The 27,401-nt window shown below is 38.7% G+C and overlaps 1 protein-coding gene across 10 annotated transcripts in view; it reads left to right on the forward strand.

The window, feature by feature from the left end:
- The window catches only part of ERC2 (ELKS/RAB6-interacting/CAST family member 2), a 969,444-nt gene that overhangs the window by 414,094 nt on the left and 527,949 nt on the right, over nucleotides 1-27,401 (forward strand). For all 10 annotated transcript variants that reach the window (XM_067043890.1, XM_067043893.1, XM_067043897.1 and 7 more), the window contains one exon: nucleotides 22,477-22,614. In XM_067043890.1, coding sequence (XP_066899991.1) covers nucleotides 22,477-22,614 — 138 coding nt within the window. The remainder of the gene's footprint in view (nucleotides 1-22,476; nucleotides 22,615-27,401) is intronic.

The following is a 27,401-nucleotide window of genomic DNA, read 5'->3' on the forward strand; positions in this document are numbered from 1 at the left end:
TCTCACAGGCCTGCATATGGTGTCATATGTGTTATGACTCCTGAGTGTAGGAAGCCTCTCCAGATTTCTGTTTCACAAAATGCCTTGTTGCTGCAGATACATTTCTTCCCCTTTCAGCCTTGATTGAAACCTTGTAGTGCCCCTAGAAATAGAATCCCAGGTTCTCTGAAGTTCAAGAACATGTTCCAGCATCCCACCCAGTGTGTTCGAGACTGAATACCGCTTGACCAGCTTGACCTCAGAGGATTTCCCAGTCTAATACTGAGTTCCCCTTGACACTGTCTGGATTTGGGGGCAAGGTTCTGTTTGGGTCTCCAGGCATGAGGTTTTGCTTCTCTTCTCTCTCTGTGGTATCTTCTCTGTTAGGCTGTTGGTGAATTGACCCCTAGGCTAGGAGTCCCACAGTAGTTAACCCATCTCTGTAAATCATCTAACTAGATAGCCCTCATGTAGTAGACACTCATAACAAAAGAATAGATGACTGCCTCAGTTTTCGCAGAGATTTCAGTCACATCTCTTTGGAGAGTAAAAGCTTTGTTACCAGGTGATACGATGCTTTCTGTTGGCCTGCGTTTGTGAAGCCTTCTTGCTGTTCCTGAACTCCCCTGTCTCCTTTTCACCTCAGAGCGTGCACTGCCGTTCTCCCCAGATGGTTCTTCACAGCATTTACGTCTCTGCTCAGATGTTATCTTCTCTAAGAAGTCTTCCTAAGTGCCCTGTCTGACATAACTCTGTTCCAACTCCCATCATTCTCTGTTCCCTGGTCTGATGTATTTATTTTTTCCCCATAGGACTTCATACTTATCACTATCTGAAGTTACTATGTTTTATGAGCATTTGTTGACATGTTTATTAATTTTGTCCCCTAGTGTGCATAAGCTCCATGGGGCCAGGGAGCTTGTCTGGCTTCTTCACCAGGTCTGCAAAGGTACCTGGCAAACAAATATTAGCTCAATACTGAATAAATTTTAAAATATATATAAAATCAGACATATCGGTAAATAAGATGCCTTGATTTTCTTATTAATGAACAATTTACTGCACATTGTCTTATCACTGACCTTTACTGAGACTGTGTCTGGGTGGGGGGGTGGGGGCAAAGGAAAGTGCTGACAGTATGTAGTCAGGCCAGTCTGGAATAAATGCTTAGAGAAGAGCTGTTCTTGAGCATGCTGTGTCCGATTCACATTAAATATTAAAAATTAAAGTGGTGGCTAGGTGACTATGGTTAAAAAAAAAAAAGAAAAGCAGTGTTTAGAATCTGACAGACTTGAGTTCAAGTATTACTTTTCCATCTAGTAGGTATGTAATGGTTTCCTTGTCTGTAGAATAGGGATTATTGTCACCAAATCATAGGGTCATCATGAGGATTCAATCAACAAACATAGCACCTGGTGTGGGAGGCCTCCCTCTTGACATATGGTTTCCTTCTTGTTCCCTTTCTTCTTGAATTAAAAAAAAGACTGAGGTAGAGTTAGGCCAAACATTGAAGGAAATTAAGGCTTAATATTTAGACCAAGGTAAGTATCGTGAGCAGATTTAACTTGCTTATCTGAATATAATTCTAGTTTCTTGGTGGTTCTTATTTACTTGTTTTAAACAAAATCACCAAGGTAGCACATTTTGGGGGACTAAATAGAGCTGTACCTCATGTCTGTCTACTGCTGGGTTATTGTGTTGCCTCTGTTGGAGTTCCACTGCATTTAGGCCTCTATGGTATAGAAGCTGCTGCTTTTTTGTGGGTACAGTTCTACATCTGCAACTGATTGAGTTTGCAGATGGGCCTGTACAGAAATAATTAGCCACTTGCCCCTTATTTTGAGGTGCAAGTGGCCCCTCTTGCTAGCAATTACTGAATCATAGAAAAGAGGAAGCCTTAGGGGAGAGAGCCTGTGGAAATTTAAGTATGAGGGCAAATTTCTTTTATTTTTTTTTAAAGTTACAGCTATCTTTTTCTTTTAAAAAAGCACTTGTAAGTATGTAAAAGCCACCTTAGAACGGACCTATCAGTAACTCAATGTACCTTTCCCAGAGTGAAATACTTCAAATAGTTCCCATTTCCCTCCCCCTTAATTTTATTCTAAGGGGTTGTTTAAATATGCCATGTGCTTTAATTGCTACATTTAGTTTCACAGTTGGTTCACACTACACATTAACTACTTATTGGTAAAATATCTGGCTTATGAACTCTGATCCATTTTCCTTTGGAAAGATCCCTGCTGCTTTGCAGCAGCCCCTTGCATTTTACTATACTTTTGTGGAGAATTTTGAAGTGATCTGTAGTGTTGCACCTTTGAATACATCTAGATTTGAATCACTAAACCTTACTGTTTCCTCTGATTAAGGACAGCACCCTGTGGTATTAGGGCACCAGAGGAGTTTGTTAATAAAGGATAGAAGTTGTTGATGGCCATCTAGAAACATCAGTCCATGAGATTCAGAAATTACGTGGGGAAGATGCCTTGGACAATAAAAGAACAAAATGCATTCTAGATCTTAATAAGAAACAAAAGTGTATAAACAAAAGCAGACTGCTTCTTTAAATATCCAATTTCAGAACAAGACTAGCCTCCTAGGAAGGTTTAAGGAACCCTGAATCTAATTGGGAAAAGAAGCGGTTTACGTTTTCTTTAGTGTCAGAATAGCAGACGAGATTGAATTTTTGACACTTTGCAGAAGACAGACCCCTTTCCATTAGCTGAATAAATCTGGAGCCTGAGTCATTATTTTATTCTGTAAATTCTGCATGTGCTGTAATCAGACCTCTCAAACACAGATGGTTACTGCTGGAAGGAATGATGTTAAACTTTGAAGGGAAGAAAATGAAAGGGCTACTTACCCATTTCAGCTCGTCTGTCCAACCCCAGGGTTTAAATCACAGGCCTGCAAGTTTGCTGTTCATAATCTTTTTGTGCTGCTTTTCTCCCAATACATTTAAGATCCCGTGAAATTCTTTTACCAGGAACTTGAGAGGCAGAGAATACACAGAATCTGTTTCACTTATGCTGAAGGCTCTGTCTGCTAGAATTTGCCAGGTCCTGTTGTTTTTATGAGTGCTTGTTATATCTTCTTCTCCTTAGTTATGTCTTTGGCCTCCAGTGGGTACTAAGTGAAGATAGGTTGTGGATAAGGTTTGCCATGTAACTGGTGCTTTCACGTGTTCAGAGTCTTTTAGGGAGACTGGATCTTCACAGGACCTTGCTTTCTCATAGAAGATGCTCCTATCAAATGCAAAAACCACTTACGTATATTAGATTCATGAGAAGGAAGGTACAAGGGAAAAGGAACCTTCTCCCCCGGCCTCTACCTGGATCCATATTCTGGAGATGCTTTTTGAATTCTCAGACCTCTGAAAAATAACTTCAGTTATGAGGGACTAAGGGAGAACGTTGTCCATTTTTCTTGAAGAAGATGATGATTGAGGGAGAAATGGGTAGTTACTATTCATTTTGGACTCAGTTTGATATAAAAAGGTTTCCCTTTTGGTGTTTCTAAAACTTTGGTCCATGGACTGTTAGATCAAAATCACGTGTGGCACTTGTTAAATATGCCGATTACCAAATCTCTCCATGGACCCAGTGAGTCAGCACCTCCGGTCCTGGGACCCAAGAATCTGCATTAGCAAGTACCTAGACGATTCTTGTATGTGGTCAATTTGGAAGCCACACTTGTTTTGGATAATTTTTATATTTTAATAAGTGATTATAGTTTTTGCAGATGTGTGACTCATCACAACACAGTGAGTGATAGGAATAGGTTATTCCTTTGGGACCCCTGACAGTATTTAGTTGTTTAAATCATTTGGATGCTAGTGTCTCAGAGGTTGCTGAATTACATTCTTATGGGCTTTTTGTCCACCCACTCCTTTGTTCCAATGAAGAACATAATTCATTATGTCATAAAAAATTCTCAGGAAGGGTTTTGGCCTTAACCTCATGAAAACTCTTCATTTCCAGAGATTCTTTCCTGCTTAGTTTCCAAAATATTTGAGATAAATGTTAAAGATGCTCAGAATTACTGTATAACATTTGTGAGGCTCAGACGCAACACCGTGGCTTTAGTAAGAATGACATGTAAAATTATGTGTCCCTGAAGAAATTCATGTAAAGTGAAGGGAAGCTGGGGCACAGGTAGGATCTCTCTTTGAGGTCCTGCCAGAGCCATTTATGACTGGGCTCTAGAAGGTTTAGGCTGGGGCAAGTCTCGCCAAGTATAGATAAAACACATTGTTTAAAGAGTCAAATGTAAAAACCAAAGGAAAAAAAACCCCACTAAGATACAGAGTGATCTTTCTACAGGTCATTCTGCTCATGTATCTATTTGAAGAACTGTTACTTTTTATACTTCCTGTTGTTTCTAAGATGAAAATAGTGAATTTGCAAATCTTGTCTTTAATACTTGTATATAACAGAACTCTCTTTTAGAGATAGCCTGGTGATGGTGAAATATACTTTAATTTCTATTTCATAAAACTTTTATTCCAACTGACAAAGAATTTTGATATACTGTTGGGTTATTTTACATATTATATTGATAGTGAAATTCATACATAGTGAGCTTCAATAATAATGTGCATTTTTCTAATCCACCACAAATACATTCTATAGCCACCAGACATATTTCTTTGGTGGTTTCTATTTCCAGCACATGTTACTATGTTTTTGAAATGGAACATTTGCTGTAGGGGACAGAACATTTAACATGAAGGATACTAACCAGTAACAAAATAAATTGTCTGCAAATAATGATGTAGGGTGCTTTGACATAATGTTTCTATTTTTCAGTCTAGTAGTTCATCTCCCTGTCCTTCCTTTGGGTTTGTATTTGATTTGGGGAGAAAGAGCCAGGATTTGTTTATTTAGGAAGTAGATTCAAGAGTCCAAAAATGAACCATGTCCTAATCCTCCCCACAGTGGCTCTTAACAACATGGTGGGGGAAAGTTTTGAAATGCTCTCTCTTCTTAGGAGGACCTTTTCTGCAATGTGAGTATTTTATCCTATAAAGTATTTCTTAAATTAAATTAAAGAGCATAGATGGACTACTTTAAGTTGGAAAATAGTTTCTTGGGTACTAGAGTGTTGTCATTTCGCCCCCAAATGCATACATATTTTAATCTCGAATTCAGTTTCTTCTATTATTTCATTTTTGAACTCAAAAGATATAAATTTTATTCTTATCCCCTCCATGGGTTTCAAATGTTTAGCTCATAAAATTATATAACCTCTTAAAAAAGCAAAAGACCCTAAGCCAAATTTAGAATTCAAAACAAGGACTATAAATAAAATAATTAAAAAAAAATAAAAAGCCTCTTAAAACCCCAAGAAGACAGTCAAAATTGTGAAAAGACATCAACTTGAAGTAATTTAAATGACACAGTTTTGTGGCTGTCTTAGAATGACCTTGAGAAAATATTTCCCGAAATGAATTCTCTCTTAAATAATTCTTTTAGACAGGGTCTTGAAGAACAAACTCTCTTGAAGTGAATTGTTTTCTTTGATGCTGCTATTTTCCTGCAAATTCCAGAGGACAGAATCTTTGGTTTTAACTTAAGATAATGAAAGTAATTTTCCTTTGAAAACCAGGTTTTCGGCTGAATTGTAAAGCCTGTCTGCAGGTGAGATTTAATTTAATCCTTTGAGTACTTAAGAAGCATTCCTGAGACAGTGGCCAAAAATGTGACAAGATTAGCACTTTGTTTATTGACAGTGTGTGGAGAAGAAAAGACTTTTATCCTGAAGAGTTTAATGATATTTTTGAGTGATCTTAATGGCAATTTTTAATTACTAAAATATTCATTATTTAAATAATCAAAGATTAGATGACACACTTAAAATTTAAAGCTAGTTGCAATTGAATTGCAGCCTAGGAATTAAGTAGCAACAAAGCAAGCATGAAAGGCAGTATCCTGTTAACTGAATTTCAAGTTTAGAATAGAGAGTGAAAAATGAATGTGTAAATATTAAAAGAGAATACATAAATGAAAATCTGCACAAGATTAGTTACAGTGTTATCTTTCTCAGAATCATGTATAAGATTATGAGATTTTAAAGATTTTACAAGATTTTTCTGTTTGTCCCATTATTTCTTTTTTAATCCCTCTTTTCCATGTGAGTTTTGTGTGTTCCAATAAGCAAATTATTTTTTTGTGATGTCAGATGCTATTAGAATAAAGAAGTCCATAAAAATTAAAGGTATATGCATCGTTGAAACTTGATACAAAAGCTGTATAATGTGTGTAGCTATGACTTTCAGGTAAAATCAGTGTTATATAAATTTTAAAACTATTTCCTGTTCATTGTGTGTGCAAATGTACTTTTGCTGCATATAGTGATTCCCCTGTATACATTTTTCTTTTTCTTTTCTTTTGGGGAGTGCAAAATATGAAAAAAATGCAATATTTTACATTCTAAATTTGATGGGTTTTCAGTTTTTTATGCAGAAAACAAAAGTAGAATCTTTTTATCATGACTTTCAGCAGAAATCAGTTTGCACAACATTAGGAAACTTTTCTGTTTAGGAGGCTCCAGACCTCTTAACCACCCTGCCATCCTCCCAGTAAGTTTAGCCATGGTTAGCAAACCATGAAAGTATAGTTTACAACAATTATTTATTAATATTTTTACATCATGAGATTTTCTAGGAGCTCTCTTGGACCTTGCCTGTCATTTTCTCATTGGACATTTTCGGGATGTTCCATCTTAGAACAATTTAGGGATGTTTTAAATTTGCTGCCTATTCATTTTATGTCTAAAGGAAAATTATACAAAATTCCATACTATTTGGGAACATACTGTCTTGGTTAGGGTTTGGATCACATTTTAAAATTAGTTTTAAAAGAAAGGAAATCATATAAATGCTCTGGAATTCAGATAAGCACAAGCATGGGAAGCAGGCACTTTTATTTTAGAGAGCTTATCCATCGGGGTCAGACTGCTGATGATAAAAGAACATTCTAGACCTTTAGTTACTGATTATGCGCTTTGCAGAGCTGTTTTCTCTTCTGCTTTCTCCCTGTCCATTTGAATTTAGGTGTTGGTAGAACTTGCTGAGTGCAGTGTCTCAAGTATTCCACAGGGTGTCATGATGTGGTTATTTGTTCTCAGGAACACTGTTGTGGGAGGTAATTTGAGCCAAGGCTCATCTAGAATTTAAAAGGACTGGTTCATTTTGGTTACAGTCAAGGAATGTTTACTGAGGGCCTACTATGTGCCAGCCGCATGATAGGAAACGTAGATCTTAGTGGTATCATGCAAGTCCTTTTCTTCGCTTTGTGTTAAGCATTTTTGCTGAGGGACTATTTACCAGGTACGCAGTGAGTTTGTCTGAGTTTCTTTGAACTTATTTGCCGTGTAACTTCATGCCACTTGGGAGTGAAACCCAAATGGAGTCTGATTTGGAAACCACTCAACCCTCCAGTTAGACTCTTGTTCCTTTCCATCTATCATCTGGTGGGAATTGGTCCCTAGGTGTGCTGATATAGGAAGGGGGCTGAGAGTCTGTGCTCTGAAACGCTCCTGAATAACCGTGGGGAATCTGAGGCAGGGCAGGAGTCTCTGGAGTCAGGCAGTCTGAGTGTGAACCCTCCTTTCACCACTAGTTGTTTGAATTACCTTAAACAAGTTACTTTGCTTCTTTTCATTTTAAATCAGTGATGGGATTTTGAAGAGCAAGTTAAACAATCCATTTCTAAAAAAACATTTAGTGGCTTCCAGTTCTGGGATAAGATGGCGTAAACTCACTTGCTCCTTCTCTCTAAATACAACTTAATTTAGATTGTCTGGCAATAATTCAACAGACCATCATAAAAGGACCCTGAAAGGTGGAAAAGAAGAATGAGGACTGGCTATGGGCCTAGGAATTGAAGGATGCCTCATTGAGTTCCCTGGGTTATTTTGTTATTATATATCCCTGACTGGAGCTGGAGAGCCATGCAATTCTGAACTGCCAACAGAAATAGATGAAAAGAAGGAAGGGAAGAAGGAAAAGAGAGAGAGACAGGCACAGTTGAGAGATACAGAGAGACAGAGGAATGAGGGTGGGAGGAAGAGAAGAAGGGAATGCCTGCTTTCCCCTTGGGAAAGGGGAAGTGCCCCGGGGACTTAGCAGTGGCCCAGTCTGCCCACAGCAGCATTGCGAGTAGAGCTCCAATGAGCTGATCCATCCTCCGTCTCACACCTGCCATTAGCGGTGGGCTCAAGTTGCCCACAGCAGCTTTATCAGTAGAGCTAGGGCAGCCTAACCCATCCCCAGCCCCCAAACCCCTAGCAACAAGCTACTCTGCCCCTAGCAGTGATGTCGGCAAGTCAAAGAAGCCAACCAGATCCCACATACTAAACTGAAATAGGGTGACTGCCTGCTAAAATGAAAGATATAAATAGGAAAACAAAACAAAACAAACCTTTTAAGGTATATTCAAAATGTCCAGGATACAATCGAAAATCTCTCATCATACCAAGAACCAGAAAAAAAAAAAATCACAATTTGAGTGAGTAAAGAGAACTAATGCCAACACCAAGATGAATCAAATATTGGAATTATCAAATACAAATTTTAAAACAATTATCATAAAACTGATTGAACAAGTACTGAATCCTTCCAGTGAGGTTTTCTACTTTTTGAAAACCTCACTGGAAGGATTCAGTAGTAGAGTGGAGACAACAGATGATAGAATAAAGTGAAATTGAGGACAGATCAATAGAACTTAGTCTGAATAACAGACACTGTAGACTGGAAAATAAATGAACACAGCTCAGGGACCTGTGCAATAACAAATATCTAACATACTGCTGGAGTACTAGAAAGAAAGGAGAAAGAATATGGAGCTGAAAAAGTATTCAAAGTAGCAATAGCTGAAATTTCCCAAATTTGGCAGAAATTATAAACCTACAGATTCAAAAAGATGAGTGAACCCAAAATAGGATAAACCCAAACCCAAAGAAATCTATACTAAGACACATCATAATTAAACCTCTAAAAACTAAAGATAAAGAAAAAGAAAATCTTAAAGCAATCAGAGAGAAACCACTCAATATTTATAGGGAAATAAATACCAATTAAAATGATGGTAGATTTCTCATCTGAAACTATGGAATCCAGAGAGATTTGGCACATTTTTCAAGTGCAGAAAGAAAAAACTTTCAGCTACAGGTTCTCTATCTGGTGAAACTATCCTTCATGAGTTAATAGGGAACTAAAGACATTTTCAGATAATGGGAAACCAAGAGTATTTGTCACTAGCACATATGTCCTTTTTTTTTTAATTGAAGTAAGTTGATTTACAATGTTGTGTTAATTACTGCTGTACAACAAAGTGATTCAATTATACATATATATACATTCTTTTCTAACGTATTATTTTCCATTATGGTTCATCATAGGATATTGAATATAGTTCTCTGTGCTATACAGTAAGACGTTGTTGTTTGTCCCTTCTGTATACAAAAGCTGACATCTATTAACCCCAACCTCTCACTCCATTTCTTCCCCAACCCCCTCCCCTTGGCAACCACCAGTCTTTTCTCTATGTCCATGGTTCTCTTTCTGTTTCATAGATAGGTTCATTTGTGTCATATTTTAGATTCCACACATAAGTGCTATCATATGTATTTGTCTTTCTCTTTCTGGCTTACTTAATATGATAATCTCTAGTTGCATCCATGTTGCTGCAAATGGCAATATTTGATTCTCTTATGGCTGAGTAGTATTCCATTGTATATATATACTATATCTTCTTTATCCATTCATCTGTCAATGGACATTTAGGCTATTGTGAATAGTGCTGCTGTGAACATAGGGGTGCATGTATCTTTCTGAATTATAGTTTTGTGTGGATATAGGCCCAGTAGTGGGATTGCTGGATCATAGAGTAATTCCATTTTTAGTTTTCTGAGGCACCTCCATACTGTTTCCCACAGTGGCTGCACCAACTTACATTCCCACCAACAGACTAGCACATATATTCTTAAAGAAAGACTAAAGAAAGCTCTCTAAAAAGAAAGGAAATGATGACAGAAGAAGGACTAGCCCTTTGAAAAAGAAGGAAGAACAGTGGAATGGAAGGAAATTGAACTGAATGTAATAGACTGTCTTTCTCTTTTAAGTTTTTAGAATCATATTTGACGGTTGAAGCAAAAATCATAACAGTATCTGTTGTGCTCAATGTATATAAAGGAAATAATGAGATAACTATATATTAAAAATGGGTAAGGAAAAAGGACCTTAAAGGAAGTACAATTTCAATACTCCATGTGAAATGGTAAAACATTTATATCAGTAGGTTGTGACATGTTGCATATGTAAATTGCACCACAAATGGTAATTTCTAAGAAAATATGCAAAACTATATACTCAAAAATTGTATAAATAATTGAAGATGAAATCCTAAAAATACTTCAGGTAGCTCTCAGGAAAGCCAGGAAAGAGAAACAGAGGAATGAGAAACCAAGGAAATGAACAGAAAACAAATGATAAAATAGCAGAAGTAAGCCCTAACATATCAATAATTACTTTATATAAACGGTCAAAATATACCAATTAAAATACAGAGATTGCCAAAGTGGATTCAACAACAGCAATAACAACAACAAAAATGTGACACAACTATATACTGTCTCTAAGAAATTCACTTCAAACACAATGTCATAGGTAAGTTGAAAGTAAAAGAATTGAAAAAGATATCATGTTAAGACAAATTTTTTAAAAGGAGGAATGGCTATATTAATATCAGAAAAAGTAGATTTAACAGCAAAGAAAATCACCAGGGACAATAGGTGTCATATAATAATAAAAGAAGTAATCCACCAAGAAGATAGCAAATCTAAATGTGTATGCACCAGCTAAAAGAGCTTCAAAATATATGAACTAAAACCAGATAGAAATGAAAGGAGAAATAGACAAATTCACAATAATAGTTGGGGACTTCAACACCCCACTATCAACAATTGATAGAACTAAATACAGGAATTAGCAAAGATATAGAACAGCTATCAACTAACAAGAGCTATTTGAGATGTATAGTACACTCCACCCAACAACTGCAGATTATACATTACTTTCAAGTATGCATGTAACATTCACCAAGATAGACCATATGCAGAGTGGTAAAACAAACCTCAACATAGTTAAAAGAATTTAATTCGTAGAGTATGCTCTATGACAATACTGGAATCAAACTAGAATTCAGTAATAGAGAATCTACAAATAATTCATGGTTCACAGATGGTAAATAGATAGTTATCCATGCTTCAAAAGTGAAGTCTCAAAGAAAAAATATACATATAACTGAACCGAAATGAAACTACAACATATCAGAATTTGTGGAATGCAGCTAAAGCAGTGCTGAGAGGGAAGTTTATGGCGTTAAATACTTACAATAAAAAAGAGGAAGGGTAGCAAATGAATATTCAAAGTTCCTACCTCAGTAAACCAGTAAAAGAAGAACAAAATAAACCCAAAACAAGTATAAGTAAGGAAATAATAAATACAGAGCAGAAATAAAATTGAAAACACAGAAACAATAGAGAAAATCAATAAAATTAATAGCTGCTTCTTTGAAAAAATAATCAATAAAATTGATAAAAAGATAAAAGAGAGAAGGTACCAATCAACAATATCTGAAATGAAACAAGAGACACCATTATAGATTCTGTAGTAATTAAAAAGTTGAGAGAGGAATATTACAACTTCATACTCATAAATTTGATAGCTTAGAGGAAATGGCCCAATTCCTCAAAAACTGCAAACTACCAGACTCAACCAACCAACATGAAATGGATTACATGAATGATCTTATAACAATCAAATAAGTTGAATTTGTAATTTAAAAGCTCTTGAAAAAGAAATTTCCGGGCCCAGATAGTTTCACTGGAGATTTTTACCAAATAGTTAAAGAATTAACACTAATATTACTTAATCTCTTGCTGAAAAAGGGATGTGGGAATATTTTCCAACTAACTTAAAAGGCCAGTATTACCTTGACACCCAAAACAGAAAAATAATATTAAAAAAAAAAAAGCAAAAGCAAACCTTCCAGAACAAAACTACAGACCACTATCTCTCACGTGTGTTGTCCTGTATCCTGAGATTTAACTGAACACACAGAAATTAACTACATTTGTATAAGCTAACAATGCATATGTGGAAGCTAAAATTAGAAACATAATACCATTTATAATAACTCCAAAGAAAATGAAATACTTAGATATGGACTTACCAAAACATGTACAGGTTCTGCATGCTGAAATTAACAAAATGTTAATGAAAAAATGAAAGAAGACCTAAACAAATGAGTTATGCACTGTATTCATGGTGTGAAGGACTCAACATAGTAAAGGTGTAAATTCTCCTAAAACTGAGCTGTAGGTTTAATGAAATTTCTATCAAATTTCCATCAAGGGTTTTTATTGAAGTAGACAAGCTTATTATAAAAATTTTTTGGAAAGACACAAGCCCTAGATTAACTAAAGCATTCTTTGAAAAAAAGAATAAGGTAGGAAATATCACTTTACTGGTATTAACTCTTACAATATAAGTACAGTAATCAAGAGAGTGTTGTATTATTGGAGAGACAGAGACATAAATCAGTGGAACAGAACAGAGAACCCAGAAATATACCCACACAAATATGCTTAACTGATATTTTGCAAAGGTGCAAAAACATTTCAGTGAAGGAAAGATAGCGTTTTTTTTAAAACAAATGATGTTGGATCAATTGAACATCCATAGGCAATAAAAATGAACATTAACCTAAATCTCACACCTTATGCAAAATTAACTCAAAGTAGATCGTGGACTTAAATATAAAACATAAAACTATAAATTTGTGAGAAAAACTATAGGATAAAATCTTCAGAATGTAGGGCTAGGTAACAAGTTCATAGAATTGATATTAAAGGCATGAACTATAGAAAGAAAGGGTAATAAATTGGCCTTTCTGTTCTGTGAAAGCAAGTATAAGTGGTGCAGCCACTCTGGAAAACAGTTTGGCAGTTTCTTATACAGCTAAATTACAACTCTCATAAGACCCAGCAGTTGTACTCAGGCAGCATTTATCCCAGTGAAAAGAAAACTTATGTTCATGGAAAAAACTAGTGCATGAATGTTTATAGTTGCCTATTTGTAATAGCTAAAAACTGGAAAAAATCCAACATCCTTAGAGAGGTGAATGGTTAACCAAGCTGATGTATCCATACCATGGAATACTAGTTAGCAATAAAGATGAATAGATTATTGGTAAACATAACAACTTGGCTGGATCTCCAAAGAATCATACTGTGTGAAAAAAGCCAATGCCAGGCTTCCCTGGTGGCGCAGTGGTTGAGAGTCCGCCTGGCGATGCAGGGGACACAGGTTCGTGCCCTGGTCCGGGAAGATCCCACATGCTGCGGAGCGGCTGGACCCGTGAGCCATGGCCATTGAGCCTGCGCGTCCGGAGCCTGTGCTCCGCAACAGGAGAGGTCACAACAGTGAGAGGCCCGCGTACTGCAAAAAAAAAAAAAAAAAAAAAAACCAATGCCAAAAGCCCATACTTTCAGGGATAATTTCTATAGTATATGGTCACCTTATCTTTGATAAAGGAGGCAAGAATATACAATGGAGAAAAGACAGCCTCTTCAATAAGTGGTGCTGGGAAAACTGGACAGCTACATGTAAAAGAATGAAGTTAGAACACTCCCTAACACCATACACAGAAATAAACTCCTAATAGATTAAAGACTTAAATGTAAGGCCAGATGCTATAAAACTCTTAGAGGAAAACATAGGCAGAACATTATATGACATAAATCACAGCAAGATCCTTTTTGACCCACCTCCTAGAGAAATGGAAATAAAAACAAAAATAAACAAATGGGACCTAATGAAACTTAGAAGCTTTTACACAGCAAAGGAAACCATAAACAAGATGAAAAGACAGCTCTCAGAATGGGAGAAAATATTTGCAAGTGAAGCAACTGACAAAGGATTAATCTACAAAATTTACAAGCAGCTCATGCTGCTCAATATCAAAAAAAAACCCAATCCAAAAATGGGCAGAAGACCTAAATAGACATTTCTCCAAAGAAGATATACAGTTTGCCAATAAACACATGAAGGGATGCTCGACCTCACTAATCGTTAGAGAAATGCAAATCAAATGAGGTATCACCTCACACCAGTCAGAAAGGCCATCATCAAAATATCTAGAAACAATAAATGCTGGAGAGGGTGTGGAGAAAAGGGAACCCTCTTGCACTGTTGGTGGGAATGTAAACTGATACAGCCACTATGGAGAGCAGTATGGAGGTTCCTTAAAAAACTACAAATAGAACTACCATATGACCCAGCAATCCCACTACTGGGCATATACCCTGAGAAAACCATAATTCAAAAAGAGTCATAGGGCTTCCCTAGTGGCGCAGTGGTTGAGAGTCCACCTGCTGATGCAGGGGACGCTGGTTCCTGCCCTGGTCCAGGAAGATCCCACATGCTGCGGAGCAGCTGGGCCTATGAGCCATGGCTGCTGAGCCTGCGTGTCCGGAGCCTGTGCTCCACAACGGGAGAGGCCACAACAGTGAGAGGCCCATGTACCGCAAAAAAAAAAAAACCAGTCATGTACTACAATATTCATTGCAGCTCTATTTACAATAGCCCAGACATGGAATCAACCTAAGTGTCCTTTGACAGATGAATGGATAAAGAAGATGTGGCACATATATACAATGGAATATTACTCAGCCATGAAAAGAAACGAAATTTAGTTATTTGTAGCGAGGTGGCTGGACCTAGAGATTGTCATACAGAGTGAAGTAAGTCAGAAAGAGAAAAACAAATACTTTATGCTAACACATATATATGGAATCTGAAAAACAAAAAAGGTTCTGAAGAACCTAAGGGCAGGACAGGAATAAAGATGCAGACATAGAGAATGGACTTGAGGACATGGGAAGGGGGAAGGATAAGCTGGGATGAAGTGAGAGAGTGGCATGGACATATATACACTCCCAAATGTAAAATAGATAGCTAGTAGGAAGCAGCCACATAGCACAGGGAGATCAGCTCGGCGCTTTGTGACCACCTAGAGGGGTGGGATAGGGAGGGTAGGAGGGAGGGAGATGCAAGAGGGAAGAGAAATGGGAACATGTGTATATGTATAACTGATTCACTTTGTTATAAAGCAGAAACTAACACACCATTGTAAAGTAGTTATACTCCAATAAAGATGTTAAAAAAAAAATTCATATGGAATCTCAAAGGACCCTGAATAGCCAAAACAGTCTTGAAAATGAAGAATGAAGCTGGAAGAAATCACACTTTCTGATTTCAAAACTTACTGCAAAGTTATTACATGCAAAACAGTGTAGTACTGGCATAAACACAGGCCATGAATGGAGAGTCCAGAAGTAAACCCTCACATATATGGTCAGATGATTTTTGACAGGGGTGCCAGAACCATTCAGTGGGGAAAGGAATCTTTTCGACAAATGGTACTGGGAAAAAACTGGATATCCATATGCAAGAGAATGAAGTTGGACTTTTACCTAACACCATATACAAAAATTAACTCAAAATGGATCAAAGACCTACATGTAAGACCTAAAACTCTTAGAAGAAAATATGGATCAAAAGCATCACAACATTGGATTGGCAGTGATGTCTTGATTATAACACCAAAGGCAAAGGCAATGAAAAAAAAATGGATTTCATGAAAAAATTTAAAAATTGTGCATCCAAAGACAATATCAGTGGAGTGAAAAGGCAACCCATAGAATGGGAGAAAATACTTGTAACTTATATATCTGATAAGGAAATAATATGCAGAATATAGAGAGAAATTCTGAAACTCAACAGCAAAAATCAAACAACTTGATTTAAAAATTGGCAAAGGACTTGGAGAGACATTTTAAAGAAACACAGATGACCAATAAGTGCATTAAAAGATCACACAACATCATTAATCACTGGGGAAATACAAATCAAAACTACAATTAGATACTATCTCACACCTGTTAGGATGGCGACTATCAAAAACAAACAAACCAGAAATTAATAAATGGTGGGCAGGATGTGGGAAAATTGAAACCCTTATATACTGTAGGTGGGAATGTAAAGTGGTACAGCCACTGTGGAAAACAGTATGGTGGTTCCTCAAAAAATTAAAAGTAGAACAATCATATGATCCAGCAACTCCGCTTCTGGGCATATAACCAAAAGAATTGAAAATAGGGTCTCAAAGAGGTATTTGTACACTCATGTTCATAGCAGCATTTTTCACAATAGCTAAAATGTGTAATCACCTATGTATCCATCAGCAGATGAATGGGTAAGCAAAATGTGGTATATACATACAATGGAATGTTATTCAGTATTAAAAAAGGAAGGAAATCCTGATGTATGCTCTGGATGAACCTTGAGGACATTATTCTAAGTGAAATAAGCCAATTACACAGAAACCACTGTGTGATTCTACTTATATCAGGTACTCAGAGTACTCAAAATTGTAGAAGCAGAAAGTAGAATGGTGTTTGCCAGAGGCTGGGGGTAGGGGGAATGGAAAGTTATCATTTAATGGGTAGTTTCAGTTTTATAAGATGGAGTTTTAGAGGTGGTTGACGGTGTTGGTTGTAAAACATTATGAGGTATTTAATACTACACTGCTACTGAAGTATACACTTAAAAATGGGTTAGATGGCAAATTCTTTGCTTTATGTGTTTTACCACAATACAAAAAAGAAAAGGTATTTCTGAAGCATTATGAGAGATTTGCAGGCCTGTAAATTCATGCTTTCCAAGCTACCTGTTTCTTTTTTAAAATATCTAATTTGTCATGGAACAATATATGTGGTCCTACTGTGTATGATCATTGTGCAGTTCTGGCCACATGTGACTCATGTGTTCAGAAACATCTCAATTTGTCTATACACTGCTCACGGTGACAAGTCCATCAATCTTGTTCTTGAATATTGGTGTGATACATAGGCACTCTCAATTTTTGTAGTTATCTTATAGACTGGCAACAAAGAGTTGCATGGATCACATTTGGACAAGTGTCTAAGTCAAATCTTACCTTTATAAGCGTATAGGAACTTGAGAGAGAGAGACAGTTGAGAGAAATTGTTTCAGGATGGTTCAGTTTCCAGGTTTGGGAGCTAACAACCATGGTCTCCCTAGGTGTGTAGATATGGGTTCTTTTTCTTTCTTTTTTTTTTTTTTGGCTACCTATATTTTGAACTCTCTTTTGATCTTATGAAGGACCTTTCCTGATGGAAGGTGAAAATATCAACACTTGGTTTCTCAGCCTCCTTTGCAGCTGGGCTGTGTACCCGAACCTGGCTCTGCTCATTAGATGTAGCTGCCCCAGAGTTGCTGGAATGTTGAGAATGTTGACGCGCTCTCTGCTGCAGAGACTGTAAGGTCGAGGCCATGGCGCTGCACAGCTACAGGGCTAGTGGTGGTGTTCAGTGGTCCATGGCAGCTGGGTTTGTGCTGTAAATCTCAGTTTCTGGTATTCTGCAGCTGGAGCAACTGTGTCTGCGCTAGACCAGTCGCATCAAAACTTGGGGCATTGTTCTGGGTTATTTTCCCCAACCCTGGTTCTCCAGTATTGCTGGTGGTTTGTGAATCCTCCTCCTTTTCTGCTTAAACCAGTCTGCATTGTTTTTGTTGATTCAGCTGAAAGGTTTGACTGATACCCTAGATTTGGATAACAGAAACTACAGAGATATGTTACATGGAGAAAAGAAAATTTTTTTTAAGTAAGTAAATTTCAGAAGTCTATAAAGAAAACAGCCAAAAACATACCTTTGGGTAATATTTGAAAGCATAAAGATGCTTCAGCATGTTTTAGGTACTCTGGCTAAATATGGAGCTTCTCCATGCTTTTTTTTCTTTGTAGGATCTAAGAACTGAAGGGACTCAGCTATCACATGTTCTGGTCTCTTCCTTTTATACAAGACACTTTCTTTAGTGTTCCTTCCATTGTTCTTTCATTCATTTAATAAGTGAATATGTGGTATTGCTAACACAGTTGGGTGCTACGGCCAGAAATACAACAGTGAGGATGACAGAATTCTTGTCTTAATGGAACTCACAGCCACATCGTAAAGAGACAAGGAAAGAGGTGATTTTAAAAGTGTGTGAAAAGTAGGAGACGTAACCTGGGCCAGAGTGGGTGTTGTGGACAGAGAAGGCTTCCTGGAGGAGGTGAGGAATATGTTGATATCTAAATATTTGAGTAGGACTAGGGTAAAAAATTGGGATGAGAAGACTCTCCAAAGCAGAAGAAACGAATAGGCAAAGATGGAGAGAGGGTATGAGGAAGCCTGGTCCTGGGAGATAGCAGGAGTGGTTTCGCAAGGCTGGGGTGAGGCTGGGGATAGTGGAGGACCAGGTGAGCCTTCCTGTGAAGGGCCTCATGTGTGATGTCAGGGAGTTTGGGCTTTATCTGGAGGCAATGGTGGAGCAGCTGAAGAGTTCTAAGAAAGGAAGTTGTTCAGTCAGATCTGCATTATAGGAAGGATACTTGTGCTGCAGTTTTGGAGACCAGATGGGAGGGGAGCAAATGTGGAGTAAAGGAGACTGCTGCTGTTGAGTCAGTGACAACTTTCCCACTGAGGGCTGCATTTGTGTGAAAACTCACTAAAAAACTCCCTCTGGGCATTGCCCCTTCTCAGGCTTCGCAGGCCTGGAACTTCAGAAGTCAGTCTGAAGCCATTAGGATTAGGGCAGCCTGCTGACCTCCAGGGCCTGAGCTCTCCGTGCCCCCCCCCTCCAGTGGTCTGCTCTGAGAGTTGCAGGTACCACTTCAGCAAAACTGGCCCCTTCTGGGTCTGCTCAGCTGTGATGAAAAGGCAGCTCAGTTCAAAGGCAAGGACAACCCTCTGCTCAGGCCCATCTATCTCTTATTTTATCAAGTCACAGTGACCAGTGAGTTGACTCTGTTGCTTAGGTGGATTAAGTTTTGTGCAGCATGTGGAATTTCTCACAAAATCCTCACTTTCCATCCCCAATCCTAAACCCTAGTTTTCAACTTGCTTATTTTTCATTGCCTGCTATTTCAACCTAGTACAACCTCACCCTTTGAAGAAAAGTTTCTACTTTTTTTCTTGTAAATGTTAATAATTTACAAACATTAGAAAGCTGCAAAATAATTTTTTAAAAGATACAGAATTTTACATTTGCCCCAGTCTCCTAAATTTAAAATTTTAAGAATTGAGTCCTCCTCGGAGTAACAAAGGAATATTTCCTCTTACGATGAGTCCTTTTAAAAAGCACAAACTTACTGTTCGAAACACATTTAAAGAACCATTCTTAAATTTTGTAGTTGGTCTTAAACATCTTTTATTGTGTCTGTCATGTTCAAGAAGAACAAGCTGACAGATGCAGTAAAGTATGAAGAAGAAAAGTAAAATCATCATTCATACCACTGCCAAATAATATTTTAGTTAGTTCTTTATATATATTTTGTTGTTGTTGTCTATGCTAGAATTTTCTCTTTTTACAAAGAAATGTCATATGATTTTACATTCTACTCTTTTTCCTTCTCATTCTCCTATTTCTACTTAGTTATCAATTGTATGCAAACATGATTTTAAATACTTGCATAATGGTTTAAATTTTTATATACAAATATAAACTAAAAATTACCCATAATTTTACCAACCAGATAATCTTGGCTGGCATTAAAAATGAATAAAACCCACATGGTTAGAAAATTCAAGCAGAGAACTACAGAAATGTTCAAAAAAAGAGAAACAGAAGGCCTCTTCCACAGTTTTGTACCGTAGACCCTTTCCCCCAAAGTTAAACACTATTAAAATTTCTTGTGAATTTTTTTCCAGAAAAAAATTTTATATTAATAGCTGTGTATAGGTATCTTTTTTTTTTTTTTTTTTTTTTTTTTTTTTTTTTTTTTTTTCCGGTACGCGGGCCTCTCACTGTTGTGGCCTCTCCCGTTGCGGAGCACAGGCTCCGGACACGCAGGCTCAGCAGCCATGGCTCATGGACCTAGCCGCTCTGCGGCATGTGGGATCTTCCCGGACCGGGGCACAAACCCTTGTCCCCTGCCCCCTGCATCGGCAGGCGGACTCTCAACCATTGCACCACCAGGGAAGCCCTATAGGCTTATTTTTTATTTACACAAGAGGCTATATTCCCCACCCTGGTCTGTACCTTGTCTTTATTAAGAATCATTCTTGGTGATCGTTGTGCAACATTTTTTTTAACATCTTTATTGGAGTAAAATTGCTTTACAATGGTGTGTTAGTTTCTGCTTTACAACAAAGTGAATCAGTTATACATATACATATGTTCCCATATCTCTTCCCTCTTGTGTAACATTTTTAAAGTGGTGTATCCCCACCTCTATAAATGTCTCCAGTTCCAGCTCTGTTTTTCAGTCTTGTCTGTGGTATAATTGGATCTTCTGCTGAGTTCTTAGATGTGAGATAATAGCTATGTCACTCCTGTGTCTCACCAGCCCACATTTCTCCAGCTCTTATCACCTACCTGAGTATTCCTTGGACCACTGACCCTTAACATCCTTAATTTCCCCAGTAATTGAGGAGGCCCCAGGGGGTCTCACAGCAGTCTTCTTTAGCCTCTATTTGCAGAGCCCGAAGTCCCTTGAAATCATTGATGCCACTACACCAGGGCTGATGCCCTGAGAGAAAGTCCCCTTTCTTCTGTCCAGGGCACTGTCTCCCAGGGTGAACACGGGGAACTTAATCAGTTTGCTTGGAGCCACCATGGATTTGCACATGTGTGTACACAAATGTGAGTGTGAATGTACTCAAAATAATAACACACACTCTCAAGAGTCAGTCCTCTCAGCTGCTGTCTTCTTCTATATAATGACTACATTCTGTAACAGAATGTAGTCATTCTACATTCTGTCAGACTACATTCTGTAACCATCCATATTTTTGCTCACTCATATATTTGCTTATTGTGTTGTGTAACCCCATGAACATTTGTCTGGAATGGAGGGAGCCTTTGTTCTGACTGCAGATGATTATACCTTTTGAGTTCCTGTGTTTTGCATGGAGGGACAGTGAATTCTTACAGTGGTAGCTGAATAGGAATACAATGCATTTTGATGAAGGAGAAGGTTAATTATTTCCCCAAACCAGGATGTCTGTCTCAAGGCAGAAAACATGTCTTATTAAAAAATACATTGGCAAAAAAAGGAAGGAGAAGAAGGAAGGGGGAGGAGAAAGGGAAAAATAAAAGAAAGAAGGAAGGAGCAAAGGAAGGTGGGAAGAATGGAAGGAGGAAATGTCCATCTCCATTAGGCGACATCTGTTTTAATCATTGGAAAAATTAGCCACGTCCTCTGTCCTCAGACTGAGGGTCAGCAGGGTCATTATCTTTGCATTCAGAGCTATTTTGATGCCGCTACTGCTGCCACCTCCACTGTCAACCCTCCTCCTTCTCATTATTGCTTCTACTCTTGTCATTATTTGTATTGCCGTTCCAGATTCATGCTACGTGAATCAATTAATCTCCAAATTTGTTTGAGTCACACGTTGTGAAACACGCATTTGGAATGATTTCCTGAGAAAGCCTGGGTGCAGAATACAAATATTTTGAATGGACTTATCTTAGAGCTGTACTGCTTTTTTTTCCTTGTCAATTTAAAGCCCTTAATATGAATAAATTGTTTGTACAGTGGGACATTTTTTTAATCCTTAGATAAGAAATACATGGTTTGAAAGCAGAGAATAAAAACATGAATGATAATGTACGCAATGCCCAAGAGAAGGTCCTTACGGTTGCTCCTGGGCAGGCGTTATAATCGGCTATTTGGTGTGTTTATTTCAGGCTGCAGATAGTGGATAAAAGTGGCTGGTTGGTTGCCAGCACATGACTTATTTGCCAGATGGAGTGTTTAGTACTTGTTACATTTGATTTATATCACAGGTTCTTCCCATTAACAGTCTACTGGTGATAACCTACTTGGCTTTTCATGTGGTTACTTTGAAACAGCCACTTGACAACATTTGGCATATCACAAAGTTTATTACTGAATCAAGGAGTGAGTGAATGACTACATAGGTTCTGCCATATACTGATATGGCGCTCAGTGCAGAATGAGCACCCAGTACGTGTCTGTTCATTGAATAAAGTAATCCTGAATATGTGTTTCTCTGATTCACTGCACCACGATTACGTTTATGGACCTGAGACTTAAAGGGCTGGTGAAAGAGGTAGAAATAGATAGAGATAATAGTGCTTACATGTCTGAAGGGCTTGCATTTGCATGGAGGGAGATATTCTGCTCATCTGTATTGCCATTTAAACACAAAGTTGAATTACATGGAAGAAAGAAGGTCTCGTCAAAATGGCCTTGATTCTGAGTCAGTGTAACTTCATAATACTGACAATTTCCATAATCTTGTGTCTTTTTTTTTTTTTTTTTTTTTTAGATAGGTCCACTTCAGGGACCTTGGCACTGAATATGTAATAAAATGTGCATTAAATATGGTGATCTTTACTTTCAGATTGAAAACTTGCAAGAACAACTTAAGGATAAAGACAAGCAACTGACCAATCTGAAAGACAGAGTGAAGTCCTTGCAGACTGATTCCAGTAATACGGATACCGCACTGGCGACGCTTGAGGAGGCTTTGTCAGAGAAGGTAAGCTTGGACTAAAAATTAGCAGGGGTATCAGGATTTAGGGAAACATGGTTGGGAGGAAATGATCCAAATGCATTTCAGTGTGCTTGTTTTTCTCCACGCACCCACACTAAGCCTAGTCCCAGCTGGGCCTCCCTCTTCCATGCTTGCCCTTTGCAGTACACTTGGCACACTGAAGCCAAGTGTGTCTTTTTGAAATGCCTACCTGGTCACCCTTGGCCCTGATTAAAAACCTTCACTACCTTGTCATTGTTTTTAGGATGATAAAAACTGAAATCTTTAACCTCACCCATAGGGTCCGTCCCTTCATCTGCTTTGGCTCTTATCTGACCAGTCACTTCTCTGCCTGCCTCACTTCCCTCCCCTCCCCTCCTCTCCCCTCTTCTTCCCTCCTTCCTCTCCCCTCCCTCCCTTCCTCTCATCTTTCCTTCCTCCTTTTCCAGCCTCATCCCCTATCTTTCTTCCCTCATTCTTTGTGCTCTAGGCATACTGACCTTCTAGATATTTTTTTTCTTAAATTTATTTATTTTATGTATTTTTATTTTTGGCTGTGTTGGGTCTTCATTGCTGTGTGCAGGCTTTCTCTGGTTGGCGGCGAGCCGGTGCTACTCTTTGCTGCGGTGCTCAGGCTTCTCATTGCGGTGGCTTTTCTTGTTGCAGAGCAGGGGCTCTAGCTGTGCGGGCTTCAGTAGTTGGGGCATGTGGGCTCAGTAGTTGTGGCTTGCAGGCGCTAGAGCGCAGGCTCAGTAGTTGTGGCACACGGGCTTAGTTGCTCCACAACATGTGGGATCTTCCCGGGCCAGGGCTTGAACCCATGCCTCTTGCATTGGCAGGCGGACTCTCAACCACTGTGCCACCAGGGAAGCCCTGGCCTTCTAGATTTTTAAGTGCACCGTTGTTCCCTCCTGCCTCAGACACTCTGCACGTGCTATTACTGAGCCTAGAATGTTCTTTACTCTCTGCAGACTTAATTCCTCGTCTTCCGAGAGCTCAGCTTCCTGAGAAGCTGTATTGCACAGTAGTCAAGAATGTGGGCATTGGAGTCAGACTGCTTGGGTTCAAATCCTAGGTCTGACACTTACTACTTTGGACAAGTTACTTAACCTCTTGCTTTCTCAGTTTTATCATTTGTAAAAGAGGATAATAATAGTACCTACTTCAGTGGAATGTGTTGAGGAGAAGATGCATTAATATATGGAAAGTGTTGAGAATAATTGGCATAATAAGTTATAGCTGTTATTATTATTATCAATCATTTTCTCAGGGAAGCCTCCTAGGTAAAATCCTCTCTTATGTTCTCATGAACACCGTGAATTTCCCAGAGCTCTTGTCACAATCTTAACTGCTCATTTATCTGTTTTAATGTGATTAATTGGTCTTCTTTACTGAACTCCAAGCCTGAGCAACATACCCATATATATGTGTTATTTGTGTGTGTTAGCTTACCTTCCCCCAGTGCCTAGCACAATACCTGCATGGGGGAGTGCTCAGTGGGTGTTGATTGAGTGAGTCGCCACCATATGGCAGGCACTGCTGTGGGGACTGAGGGTCCAGTAGAGAAGAGAATGGGTGAAAGTCCTAGCTCTCGTGGAGGTTAGATTCTAATGGGACTGAGGAGACACAGACAATAATTAAGTAAGTAAAACACATGGGACTTCAGAGGGTAATAATTTCCATAGAAGAAAGCAAGAAGAGGGTACAGGGAGTTCTGGGGTGAAATGGCCAGGTAGAGGGTCTTACTGAGAAGGGAGCACTTGAGGAAAGTGAGGGATGAACCATGAGCACTTCTGGAGGGAGAATGTACTGGAAGGGAGAGCAAGTGCAGAGGGGGAGGGGGAGGGGGGGAAAGAGTATCCCTTGAAGCCCCTGTGAGAAAGGATGAAAAATTTTGACTTTCACTCCGAAGGGGATAGGAAGCCATTTGGAGGGTTTTGTTCTGACATTTAAAAGGATTACTTTGATTAAAAGAATGAATAAAATCTCTTAGGCAAATAGGTCATTCTGATGTTTACCGATTCCTAAAATGATTTCTAGCCCATTTCATTCTAGTTAAGTTAGTTCATTCATTCTCTGGGCACTTCTGTAGGGCTCATACTGTGCAGAGTGTGTGTAGTGTGCTCAGTCTTAGCTCTGCCACTGACTGGGTGACCTTGACAAATAATTCTCTCTCCCAGGGCCTCAAATTTCCCGTTTGTAGGATGGGAGAATTAGGTTAAATAGCACACTGGTTCCACAAGTCAGTGAATCTTAAAGAAGTCTTCTCTGACCTCTACTTCAGAATTACCGGGAGGAGTCTGTTGAAAATATAATTATTAGGCCCCATCTATACCTACTGAATCGGAACCTTGAGTAGTGCCTAGAAGTCTGCACTTTGGCAAGCTCCCTAGGTCATTGTGATATATACTCTAGTCTAAGAACCACTTCTCTATGCTAAAAATACAGAAGGTAAAATAGGAGCCATAATTCTATGCCTAGATTGTCTTAATGTTCCTATTAAAATTACAAGATTAGGGCTTCCCTGGTGGCGCAGTGGTTGAGAATCCGCCTGCCGATGCAGGGGACACGGGTTCGTGCCCTGGTCCGGGAAGATCCCACATGCCGCAGAGCGGCTGGGCCCGTGAGCCATGGCCACTGAGCCTGCGCGTCTGGAGCCTGTGCTCCGCAATGGGAGAGGCCACAACAGTGAGAGGCCCGCGTACCGAGAAAAAAAAAAAAAAAAAAAAAAAAAAAAAATTACAAGATTATAACTTTAACATTAAATTATAAATAAGAGACAATATTTTATGTGGAAACATAAGAATAAATAAGATGATTTTTCAGGGAAAAATATTCTTTTTACAATTTTCAAGAATTTAGTATCAAAACTTTTTTTGTTGTTTTGGCTGTGTTGGGTCTTCGTTGCTGCTCATGGGCTTTCTCTAGTTGTGGCGAGCAGGGGCTACTCTTTGTTGCAGTGTGCAGGCTTCTCCCTGCAGTGGCTTCTCTTGTTGCAGAGCACGGGCTCTAGGCATGCGGGCTTCAGTAGTTGTGGCACGCAAGCTCAGTAGTTGTGGTGTGCGGGCTCAGTAGTTGTGACTTGCGGGCTCTAGAGCACAGGCTCAATAGTTGTGGAGAATGGGCTTAGTTGCTCCACAGCGTGTGGGATCTTCTTGGACCAGGGCTCAAACCTGTGTCCCCTGCATTGGCAGGTGGATTCTTATCCACTGTGCCATCAGGGAAATCCCTCAAAAGTTTCTTGTAGTAATTTTGCTTGTAAGATTTGAATAAAGGAATGTTGTTTCAAAAACTATTAATAATCATGTATCCCTTTTGCAGTTTTCGAGTGATATGATGTCAGTCCATTTGTACCCTTGATTTCTTTCTCCAAATATACAGAAATAAACTTATATACTTTTCCATATCATGTATTCTTGGCAGCATTTTATCCTCCCCCCCCCACTAAGATTTGATTTATTCTAGTTGAAATCCCAAAGCAATTCTCATACCTGAAACTACTCCCTTAAGTACTTCCTTTGAGACTGAGGAGATGTTCAGGAAGGAAAGCTGAGGTTTGTGGGAGTCTGGCCTCATGATACTGTCCCCACTACTTGATAACTGCATCACATGGGGCAAGCCTCTTCTCCTCTCAGGGCATCTCAGTAACTTATCTTCAAAATGTGCGTTTAAACTAGCTGACCTCTAAATTCCATTATCTTTTGGAATTACCTTGACAATAATTATTCAGTTTGCTGATCCACAATCTCAGGCATGTGAAATCTGTACTGGACCATAGATGGGCAGTTGAGAACTTGGATGCCATGAAGGGCCATGCAGGGAGCAAAAATGAGGGAAGTGGGTTTGGTGTTAAGCAGTAGGGACTGCTGGTGATGGAGCAGTCTTTGACTTACCTCAAAATATTCAAGTTCAGATTTTATAATATGATGCTGAAGCCAAACGAAATAGCTCTTTGGACCAGCTGTGGCCCATGAGCTGTTAGTTTCCAAACCCTGTTTGTATCTGAATTTTAGCCTTTCACCTGATGAAGAATAAAAGCAAACACAGAGAGAATTTTCAAAAGGTGCCCAAAATCAGAGCATTAGTGTATTTGAAAAACACAGACAAAAACATTGGATAGGAACTGGCAAAGTTCTCTATCGTGGGACAAAGAGTGGTAGATTTATTTTAAGTATTTATTCCAGTGGGTATCAGACTTCTATATGTATCTAAAACTAATCTTATCATCTAGAGAGTGTCTTAAAATACAGTTTCCTGGATCCCATTTCCTAGTGATTCTGATTCAGTGCTCTGCTGTGGGCTCTGCTGTGGGGAATCTTTGATTTTTAACAAGCATGCCCAGTGATTCTGATGTAAGTGTATGGAAGACCACACTTTGAGGAACAGTAAATCCATGCTCTTTCATTTTAAACATGGGAAGTGGGCTCAGTGAGGTAAAATGACATGCCCAGAAATGAAAATCTGGGACATGTGCAGCACTGTTTCTCATCTCTGGGCCCTGGGCCGACATCATTAATCAACCGTGGCACCAGTTAACTTCTCAACCCAGCACTCTGGGAAGCCACTTCTGCTCTTTCTAAGTTAGCCCTTAGCTGGGACTTTATTGCCTCCCCAAGGCCACTCAGCTCATGGGTGATGGAATGGGACTAAAATTTAAACGTTCTGTTCTTTGTGTGTTTGACAATGCAATCTCTTTTAATAGCCTTCCCCTCACAAGTTCCATTTTTATCCACATGTAAGTGGACAGATCCTCTGCAATAAGACATGGGGCAAAAAAGAAAATGATTAATTAA

This window comes from Kogia breviceps, chromosome 10, assembly GCF_026419965.1.
Source record: "Kogia breviceps isolate mKogBre1 chromosome 10, mKogBre1 haplotype 1, whole genome shotgun sequence".
In the NCBI taxonomy this organism is placed as follows: Eukaryota; Metazoa; Chordata; class Mammalia; order Artiodactyla; family Physeteridae; genus Kogia; species Kogia breviceps.